Below are 11,032 nucleotides of genomic sequence, written 5' to 3' on the forward strand. Positions count from 1 at the left end.
AATCCAGGCCTCGAGGGCCGGTGTCCTACATGCTTTCCAACCAACCTTCCATTGAAGCTCCTTATTGGCTGCTAATTTCCAGGATCAGGTATGTTTAGCCAATAAGGAGCTTCAATGGAAGGTTGGTTGGAAAACATGTAGGACACCGGCCCTCGAGGCCTGGAGTTGAATACCCCTGCTCTACAGTGAAGCTCTTAGAAAAATGGCTTAAGTGGGTCCTTCAAGCATTAAATTCTTCCTGTAGGACATTTTTATTATTTTAAACACATCTGGGCATTTTTATTTGGTAAAGCTTTTCCTGTATTTTATGTTTTCCTTGAGAAAGGACAAACTATTTCCTCTCATTGTGTGCCAGGTCTATCTATCTCAACATGTAAAAGCATTTTGTTGACCTAAAGATTCTCCTGTCAGCGTTCTTATGCCATATATAATCAAAACCACAGAACATCCTTTTGAAACTCGTCTCCTGGATTTTGCATCATATACCAAGCAAGCAGCACATAAAAAAAATGATTCTGTGAAATAAAACATTTACAAAAAAATCACACTGGAGATGACCTGGAAAACTTTCCAGTAAAGGGATGGTGATTTTTGGAGTTTCTGCACTCTTCACAACAGATTTTTCTGCCGACTGTGAACTTTTGCAGACCTGAAATGTTAAGGAGGTGTCTCGGTGTGTAGGGAACAGGATTTAATGAAAAGGTGTGCTGTGAAAATAACAGTCTTTTCTTTACAGCACAGTTAAAAATGATAGATCAGGGTTTGTGATGATAGTTTTTACATTGATAATTTGATCTGAATGTCTCATGTGTCTGAATGTAGTCACAATACCAGTAAGTGAGAAAGAAGCAAGTCTGCAATTAGAAAAGCATATCAAGATGTCAGCGTTGACCAGGAATCCTAACAGAAAACAGTTTAAAATAGAAGCAGGGTGGTTTTTGTACACTACCTGCTAAATGTTCTGGACAGTTTCTTTTGTTGGAAAAATGGTGCCAAGTAAATTTCCAAGTGAAACACTTTAATTTTCACACGCTTTTCTGCCATAACCTCTGTAGAGAAAGTAGCTGTCTCAAATAGCTGCTCCAGCCGCCTCTGCTTTTGCAGTTTGAAGCATGCTTCCCTCCTCTGTTCGTCAGCTGTTGTAATGACACCATGCCTCCACCTTAAAAGCACAGCTGATCTAAAGAGCCGTTTGGCTCGCCTCTGGCATTTTGTGGAAGAGCTCCTCCACTCCAGTGCATGAGTCACTGTAGTTCAGCTGGTGAGGCTGAATTCCCTATCCGACATCTTCACTTCCTCTGGACAACAGGAACGTCCGCCCTTGTCGTCCCGTCAATATGACGGCCCCCAAGTCCATAAACAAGTCGAGCTGGGGTCACGGCTCCACATCCTGAGAATCCTCGTCTGTTTATTCAATTCTCTTTCGTCGAGCGAATGCACATAGAGTATATTACATTTGTCTCTGCTGAACTCTGTCAGCTAGATTTTAAAATACTGTTAAAAATTAAACCTCTAGAAGTGAAGTACGCAGGTTTTTAACCCGGTTTTAAAAATACCAAAAATAGATGAAGTCAAGCTATGAACATGAGGCAACTTTCCATCAATCAATCAATCAATCAATATACTTTATTAATCCCACAGGGGGAAATTCATTGTTTTTCAGTACAACCAAGAACAAGACAGACGGAGAGGTACACAGACAGTTCAAGCTTCACTGCGGAAGCGTCCACTGAGTGGCGCCCCTTATTATCGTGGGAGTTGAAGGTCACGAAGAGGGGGGGCTAGGGCATGGGTGGTTAAAAAAAAGGTCATATCTCAACAACACTGCGTACAATGTTTAGATACAAGCAAAAACTTTGAAGATTCCCACTTCACCAAATACACACATTGAAACAACCACACACATGCATGTTTACACCAACATGCACAAACACATCCACACAGATACATGCACAGAAACACACCCACTGATCCTCACACTCATAACTTAAGTAAATATTACGTTTTCAGGTCACTTCCTGTTTATGATGCTTTCCTGATATTGGGTAGCTGCTGTAGTGGCATGTTTTAGTGTCGATTTATTTGATGTTGTTTTGAAGGCGGAGAGGGGTGACAGGACATGCTGATTCTGTTCATTCACTGCATCTCGTTGATTGGTGAAAAAAATGATTACCACATTTTCATTTTGAAAACCTTTAATAATAAATTTTATATAATAATAATACATTTTATTTGTCAGGCGCCTTTCATGGAACTCAAGGTCACCGAACAGGATAAAAGCACAAATAAAAATATAGAACATTGGTGTTAAAAAATACAGATGTATTGCAGTCATGATGAGTAGGCCAGTTTAAAAAGATGGGTTTTGAGGTTGGAGATGAAGAGAGGGAGTGAGTCCATAGTCCTGAGTTCAGGTGGGAGAGAGTTCCAGAGTTTTGGTGCAGAGCGACTGAATGCTCTGCTCCCCATGGTGACAAGGCGGGCGGTGGGGATGACGAGTTGGAGGGAAGTTGAGGAACTGAGGGAGCGGACTGGAATGATGACTTGGAGTAGGTCAGAGAGATTTGGCGGAGTGAGGTTATGGATGGCTTTGTGGGTTAGGAGAAGGATTTTGTAAGTGATCCGGTAGGTGATGGGTAGCCAGTGAAGCTGCTTGAGTATGGGCGTGATGTAGTGGAAGGAAGGAGTCTGTGTGATGACGCGGGCAGCAGAGTTTTGGACCAGCTGGAGTTTCCGGAGAGTTTTTTGAGGGAGTCCATACAGAAGAGAATTACAATAGTCCAGGCGAGATGTGACGAGGCTGTGGACTAGTACGGCAGTGGAATGAGGGCTGAAGGAAGGGCGAAGACGGCGGATGTTCCGGAGGTGGAAGTAGGCAGTCCGAGTGATATTGTTGACGTGAGAAGTGTAAGAAAGAGTGCTGTCCAAGATGACACCCAGGCTTTTAACTTGAGGGGAGGGGAGAATGAGGGAGTTGTCCAGAGGGATGACGCAATTATTTAATTTATTAAGCGTGGACTTGGTGCCTACCAGTAGAAGTTATGTTTTGTTGCTGTTTAGTTTGAGAAAATTAGAGGTGAACCAGGATTTTATGGAGAGAAGGCAGCAGGTAAGGGAGGCAAGTGGGAAGGCAGAGTCCGGTTTGCTGGAGATGTACAGCTGGGTGTCATCTGAGTAGCAGTGAAAATTTATTTGATGTTGACGGAAGATATGACCAAGGGGAAAGAGGTAGATGATAAATAGTAGAGGTCCGAGGACAGAACCCTGAGGCACGCCTGTGGTGACAGCAACTGTAGGAGAGGTGAATGACTTTAGTTGAACAGTCTGCGTACGGCCAGAAAGATAGGACTGGAACCAGTTGAGATGAGTGTTTGAGACGCTGATGGTTGAGAGTCTGTCCAGAAGGATGGGCTGAGAAATGGTGTCAAAGGCCGAACTTAGGTCTAACAGGAGAAGAATGGAGAATGAGCCAGAATCAGCAGCCAGGAGGAGGTCATTGGTGATTTTCAGAAGAGCTGTTTCAGTACTATGGAGTGGGCGGAAGCCTGACTGGAATTGTTTATAAAACTTATTGCTAGAGAGGTGTGAATGGAGTTGAGCTGCAACGGTTTTTTCAAGGATTTTGGAAATGAACGGAAGATTTGAGATTGGACGGAAGTTATTGAGGTCAGTGGGATCGGAGCCAGGTTTTTTCAGAGTGGGGGTGATAGATGCTGCTTTAAGGGCAGAGGGGACTGTTCCAGTCTGGAGGGAAGACTGGATGATGCTGGTGATAAGAGGGGACAGTGAATGGATAGTAGCCTTGACAAGGGAGTGGGAAATGGGTCCTGTTGACATGTTGTGGTTCTAGATTTCTGGATGAGTTTGGAGATTTGGCTGATTGAGAGTAGGTTAAATACTGAAAGTGAACTGTGAGGAGGTAATGAAAATAGAAGGGGTAGTTTAGGACCAACTATAGGTATGAACTGCTGGTGGATGAGCTCTATCTTGGAGGTAAAAAAGGATGCAAGGGTATTGCAGAATTCCGAGGTGTGGAGGTGAGGAGGGAGTGAATTTGGAGGTTCTGTAATCTTGGAGAGTACTGAGAAGAGGACCTTGGAGTTTCCCAGACTGAGAGAGAGTCCACGGAGACCCGAATGATGACAAAATGATACAACAGAAAAATCATTTCAGTAAACCAATAACCAATATATATTCGCAAATATTTAGATTTTAATGTCAAGGTAACAATACTTAAATATTTTGTTTTGGAAACATCGTCTGCGGACCCCCCCTCCTCTAAATTGAAAATGGTTCGGTCCGACTGGACTTTACTTTCACAGCTGCGCTGTTTATGACCGACAGGCCCACAGAGTTTGAGGGAGAGAAGAGACGCTTTAAAATCAGGAGTTTAAAACCTGATTTAGAGGAGAACCTCCATGAAAAAAGAAAAAAGGAGACAGTCTGTCTATTTCCGCGCGGAGGGGGGTGGAAAGAGGAAAGGGGAGAGTGCGCATGCTCGTAAACGGACAGGGGGGTGGGGGTGGGGGGCATCCAGTTAGTTGTAAGAGTTGGAAGTGATGAATTTGAGGGTTTTGTTAAAACATTTGCCTGAGGCTTTTGTATGGAGCTTAAAACTAGAATAATTAGTTGTTTTATTGTGTATCAATATACGATTTGTTAGTTACATTGAGCCATTTTATAATGAGATGATCTAATAATAGTAAAATATGTAAATTGAAAGAATGTTCAATAACGTTTATGAAATAACCACAATAATAGTAAAATAAACTTGTTAAGGTATACAAATCTGAAGTCCCCACGAGACACCACCATCTTATTTTAAGCCAGGAAAAACCCTGCAGCTTCCGTCACAAACTTTACTCAACTTGACGCGGATGGATAGATATCAGGTTTATTTAATGTTAAGACCTGAATAAAAGCATCGGTACACGTTTACATTTCTGGATTCAAAGAATCTCCGAGTTTGGAGAAGTAGCTGTCTATTGTTAAACATTCTTTTCTCTCAGTTTTTGTAGATTTGGTCACAAGACATGCAAATGTAGTCAGAAACTACATGTTTTAGCATTTTGTTTGTGTTCAAACTCTAAAGATATTTTATTTTAATAAATAGGCGTCAATAAGCAAACGTTTTAATGTTGCATATATAAATATTGTGTGTGGGAAGTACTTTATATTGATACTGAATATATGATTTGAAGCATTTCCAAAAATTAGCTTTCATATCGTTGTTGTCGTATTTATTTTTTTAACATTCAACTGATCCGAAAAATGATCCGAACCGTGAGTTTTGTGATCCGTTACACCCCTACTCAAAATTCATTATTCCTGGTCCAATATAGCCATTTGTCTTTTTTCACCTAGCTGTTACAGAGCCTAGAAAAACCTCCCAACCATTAAGCTGCTGTAAACACTGCAAACGGAACCCAAAAATCAGCGAAAAATCACAAAACTTCGAAACCACCTCACATGGTAATGCTTAAACCCGAGGGTGTAACACCGATGAACACAAGCAACAGAAATGAAAGTGACAAAAAAAAATGCAAGAGAAAGAGGTTTAAAACAGTAACTCCCACGGCTAGCGTTATGGCTCTGATGTGAGTGCTGCAGTCTTTACGTAATTTTAGAAGTGTGAGAGGAATTCCCACTGCAGATGATCACGGTCGACCTCTGCGGTCTGGCCTCTGCAGCGCTGCAAATTCGTTTTGCCGGGTTCATATTTTTGTCGGGTTCGCCGCAGCTGAACTCCTGCGCATAAGGGGGAGTTCCTGTACTTCCTATGCAATTGGCGGGTTATCGCGTAAACCTTTGTGAGTTTGGAGTTTCTTGAGGTCGGTAGCAGAGCCTGTAGCTACAGCTATCCAGTAACCAATGTGAGCCTTCTGCTGTAACTAGACCGCTCCTGCATCAGACCTGAGCTGTAAAGCTTGCCGTGTGAACCTGGGGTGGTCTACTGTGCCCTCCTAACAGTAGAATAACTGAAGCAGAAGAGCAAACAGTAAAAGAACAGGAGGTAGTGGTACATGAATGACTGGAAATAAACACAATAGGGAAAAGAAATCATTCAGTCATTCATTATCTGAGCCGTTTGTCGCTTTCGGGGTCAGGGGGGTGCTGGAGCCTAACCCAACTACTAATGGGTGAAGGGATACACCTGGACAGGTCTCCAGTCTGTCGCAGGGCCTCAATCACACACACATTCACTCTCACATTCACACCTAGGGGCAATTTAGAGTCACCAATTAACCTATGAAGCATGTTTTTGGACGGTGGGAGGAAGCCGGAGTCCCCGGTGAAAACCCACGCATGCACGGGGAGAACATGCAAACTCTACACAGAAAGGTCCCAGCTGATGTTTCTGATCCCCCAGCTGAGATTTGAACCGAGGCCTTCTTGCTGTGAGGCAAGAGTGCTAAGCACTATGTAACCATGCAGGCATAAAAATCAACCATCTGTTAAAATACACATTGGTTATAAAACCAGTAGGTTGTCTTCACAAAGCCACATCCCTGTCATATGAAAGAGCTTACAAATGAAAAAAGCTTCTAAATCAAACATGATTGTTGAAGTAAAATCACAATCACCAAATTGGCTCTCACAGCTGCCACACAGACGGGGTGGACCCGATAGTCCTCCTGGCCACCGGAAGGGTCTGGCACTTGACCAGGGAGCTCCGCCCCTTCCTGTTTAAAAGGAATTTAAGCCAGAGCCTTACCACACAGGTGTCACCCATCACATCAGCATTGTTTTAAGCCTTCCTAAATCTTTTGATCAGGACTGTAGTTTGATGGATAAACATTCTAAGGATCATGTTTGTTTGTTTGTTTATTAAGAATCCACATTAACTAGTGGACATGCCAGCAGCTGTTCTTCCTGGGGTCCCACTTTCTTAAAACCACAAATGCAATACATAAGCAAACAGATATACACGTACATGTATGCACTCTCCAACAATGTAAACAAAAATAATACGACAATAATGCAATAACAATTAAGACAAAAAACAAAACAAAATGCAAACGGACAAAAACCCCAAATACTCTACAATCCCCCTGGTTCTGTCCGGGTTCAGAACTCTGAATTCAGGGCATGACATCTGCCTGAAACGACACTTCAAAACCTGCAAAACATCCATTCCAGTCCAAAACTGCTTCCTCATCCTTCTTGTGTGAGAATAAAAAGTCTTAGTCTTTTAGAAAAATTATTTAGAACATTTATGTAATTAAATATTGTGGTAATGAATTCCACACCACCATTCCCTGACCACGACTTGTCCGACATGCAGGTAAAAGAAATCAACTCTCGCCTTGATTGTCGTGTTGTGTGTTGATGCTCATCACTGAAGAAACACAAATTACTTTTCAAGTTACACACACCAATGGCATGTGGTGATGCTGTCGTATGGCGGCCTTTGCGTGGCACTCTTGGTGAGGTGTGCGCACTGACTGCTTAAAATGTTTTACACACAGGGTGTGCATGTTTAGATTAGATTTGATTAGATTAGAAATGATTAGTTTCAAGCAATTAAGAAAAAAAGGATTCTTGTGCAATACAGTCATTTAACAGAGGTTTTCCTCCATAAAGACATGTCAAACAGGATAACAAGACATTAAGAGATTGCCAGAAAGGGAGTGGGAGGAAGCGAATTTATCTAATCCCACCCGGGTTCCACCATACCATTTCCTTTACATGTGTTATCATTATCCGGTTCATAACTTGAGATCAGATATTTAGATCTTTCCAACATAGATTCAAGTTATTATGAATCCTCAAGTAACAATAAATCACGACTATGGAAGTACATATAACACTTTTTCAGACTTGTCATATCTTTGCATAAGCAGATCTATTATCCAAATTCAGACAAAATGTGCAGATTAGTTTTCATTAGGGAAAAAATCATTAATATAAGTCAAGTATCAAACTTAAACAAAAATATATATGTATGCAGATTATTTTCCATTGGACGAGTCATTAATGTAAAGCAAGTATCTTTTTTTTTTCAGTAGCAAAATCATAAAAATAAAAGTGATACTCAAGTCCCCATGAGATGCCTGCAAAATGCCCACACAAACTACCCTCTGATTGTGGAACTTTGAACAGCCCCGCTGCCTGCAATGGGCACATAAAGAGCAGGCATCTTTCCCTTGGACAGCACCAGCATGCTTCCTGTGCAGGGCGCAGGGTTCAAGAGGGTGGAAAAAAGGAAAAATCCATAAATCACGTCTGCACTCACATACTTCTCCCTTACTTACCGTTACGTGTTGTTTAAGTCTCACTTCAACCTGATACCTGCAGCATTTCTGTAGAAAAATGTGCCTGAACATTTTTTCCTCACAGGCTGTCTGTGATCTCAACATGTCCTGCGGGTCGCCTGCATGCCCTGTACAAGTTTGCCCCACTTTTCCTCCACAGACGGCCCGTATCCACCAATAGGGGCAGTTGAGAGGAAGGCTTGAAACAGACCAAGGCCTCTTTTAAAGAGTTATGTTTTACCTCCTCTATGAGGTCATTTTCTTCTTCTTTAACCACAGTACTTGAGTTGATGTCAAGGAGCTTCTCTTTTTGCCTGTCTGGCTTTTCAGCTGTCCCAGTACTCCTCTAAATCGGTGCCATGATGTGGATTCAGAGAGGAAGAAACACAAAGCTGTTGTTCTTCCCACATCTGACAGATTACATCATATTCTATCAACATATTTGGATCTGGTCATCATTTTGGCTGTGTTGGTGTGACATTTTAAGAAATTCTTGTGAAATATTTCAAATCTCATTGTGCTCTCTTCTTAGACCATACATTTCCCAATCCCATTTTTAGGTTGTGACAGATCTTATATTTAACTTTGAGGTAGACTAGTTATGATTACTGATAATTACCCGATTCAAGCCAGTGGTTTGATAGTCTCCCATGTCATTTGTGGAGCCTTCTTCAAACAAACTTAAAGAGAGCTCACAAGTTTAATTTCTAATGTACTTTTGTTAGATTATTTAACAGCTTTTTTACTTTCACAAAATCCTTGCAGATTCTATAGAAGGATGTTGTTGTTCACCTTTTGGCGTATCCTGACAGGGGTCACCAGAGCGATTAACGTTCATTGATTCGGCAGAGAGTTTTATGCCGGATCCCCTTCCTGATGCAACCCTGTATTGTTAACGCAACAGTGAGAAGTATGCCTGGGCATTGATAATCATTTCCAGAAATGGTTCAATTCAATTCAATTTTAAGTTTACACATTTATACACATTTGCTTAGAAATACATTAATAATATACTATATGTTTTGAATATATGTATATTAATCTGATCCAGTTCACATACTGTAAATGTATCAGTGAAATAATGACATTGTTAATATCATCCAGAGTTACATGGATTCTCTAAAGGAGAAGTTCTAACTAAAATGTTCAGATCATTAACATTGGAAACATTGTTCTGCTTCTCCTGGAGGACGTTTCAGTTTGGACACAAGGTGGTGATCACGCTATAGCATTACTAAACCTCACCTAACTAAAGTCAGATGAAAACGTATTTCATTTTTTAAGTTTATAGTAAAAAGGTTAGCTCTTTTAGAAAAGCAAGAATCTTTTTTAGTTCTTTTTCTCACTATATTTATAGTACTGTTTTACATGTTAGAGATGGGCATCAAATCCATTTTTATTGAGTCTCTAAAAGTCTTAAAATGAAACTTTTAAAACCTGTAAAACTCTATTAGAAAATAACTTGTTTTAGTCATTCTTATTTATAAATGCTGTGTATTCTTACTAGCTTTCTGATTTGTTTCCTATCTGTGTTGTTTATTTTTTTCTTGATAAAACATCTTTTGAGAACTAAAGCATAAAGCCTTTTCAGAAGTGTGAAACTAGATGTCAGAAGTGGATGTGCAGAGGCTGGAACCTCTGTCTGAGCTGAGCTCTGGGAGGCCAGGCAGCTGAAATGATCACATTTCTCTGACAGATGACGTGAAGGCAGCGCATGCACACGACAGAAGGAATCTTTCTGTGCACATCTGCATGTTTGACAAGTGGAAGTGGACGGCAATCAGAAACTAAAGACACACTTAACGACATGTGATTTCTGAAACATTTTCATCTGGACTTTACGCTTTGCTGTGTACTTTAAAACAAATTATGACTGTTTCAATGTTGTATGGGATTAGTGTTGCATCCTTCAAAGGATTATCAGGTAACGTTTAGTTGAATTTAGTGTTAGGGTCTGTGTCACTAACTCTACTGGTTATCTTATCTTGCAGCTATTTGTACAAGAATGAAATCCAATCAATAGACAGACAAGCATTTAAGGGGCTTGTCTCTCTTGAGCAACTGTAAGTGACCTACCTTATTTACTTTTTTCTTTTGCTCACAGTTCTTACTTCTACTCATTTGTAAACCTCTGCACCCCCGCTGCTCTGAAAACTCCTGCAGCTTTGTGAGCTCTTCCCGCTCTGCAGTCATGTGTTGCACAAAGCATGTTCTTGTGACATGACTGTGTTGACCCTAAACTGTTATGTGTGACCTTCATTTCTTTTCTCCCTCTTTGTGTGGACTTAATGCATGCCCCGTGTGCACCCACCCTTGTGTGCAGTGCTGATTTGCCCCTCTTTTCTGCATGAGCGGCACACTCGGGCTGATGGATGTGCGCTTGGCCTTGCACAGCTTCTAGCAGTACAGCGCTGAGCTGAGCTGCTCCGCCATCATCTGTCGTGCTGCTGCAGAAACCAAATTCTCTTTGATTTAACTTAATCTGATCTGTCTCTGTTCATCTTGCTTCGTGTTCCTTTAGTCTGTCAGAAGAAACTGCTTCCTGTAAGTTGTCGCCGCCTGTAGTGCCTGACACGCATTTGTTACAAACAAAACTGTCAATAATTGTTGATTTATGTTGGAAGAGGAACGTCTTCATTACAACAGCTGCTGTACACTTTCAAAAAGGTCATGTTTAATGCAGCTGTAGCCCTTCTGTTTTTAGACTGATAAAAGATAAATACCCTTCAATGATCAGTCCAGCATCTATTAACCTGATACCCCCCCCCCCCCCCCCC

The 11,032-nt window shown here is 41.3% G+C and overlaps 1 protein-coding gene across 5 annotated transcripts in view; it reads left to right on the forward strand.

Annotated features, from left to right (window-relative positions):
* Positions 1-11,032, forward strand: part of LOC112138617 (peroxidasin) — a 96,654-nt gene that overhangs the window by 31,315 nt on the left and 54,307 nt on the right. The window contains exons 1-2 of one of the 5 annotated variants that reach the window (XM_024261196.1): positions 10,247-10,318; positions 10,777-10,799. The exons of 3 other annotated variants lie outside the window; for them this stretch is intronic. Coding sequence is in view for 1 of the 2 variants with exons in the window: in XM_024261192.2 (XP_024116960.1) it covers positions 10,247-10,318 (72 nt within the window). In the remaining variant the exon portion in view is untranslated. Of the gene's footprint in view, positions 1-10,246; positions 10,319-10,776; positions 10,800-11,032 lie in introns of those variants that run through there. One more of the 5 variants, XM_024261192.2, reaches the window with a different exon arrangement.

Source organism: Oryzias melastigma, unplaced genomic scaffold (genome assembly GCF_002922805.2).
Source record: "Oryzias melastigma strain HK-1 unplaced genomic scaffold, ASM292280v2 sc00184, whole genome shotgun sequence".
Taxonomy (NCBI): domain Eukaryota; kingdom Metazoa; phylum Chordata; class Actinopteri; order Beloniformes; family Adrianichthyidae; genus Oryzias; species Oryzias melastigma.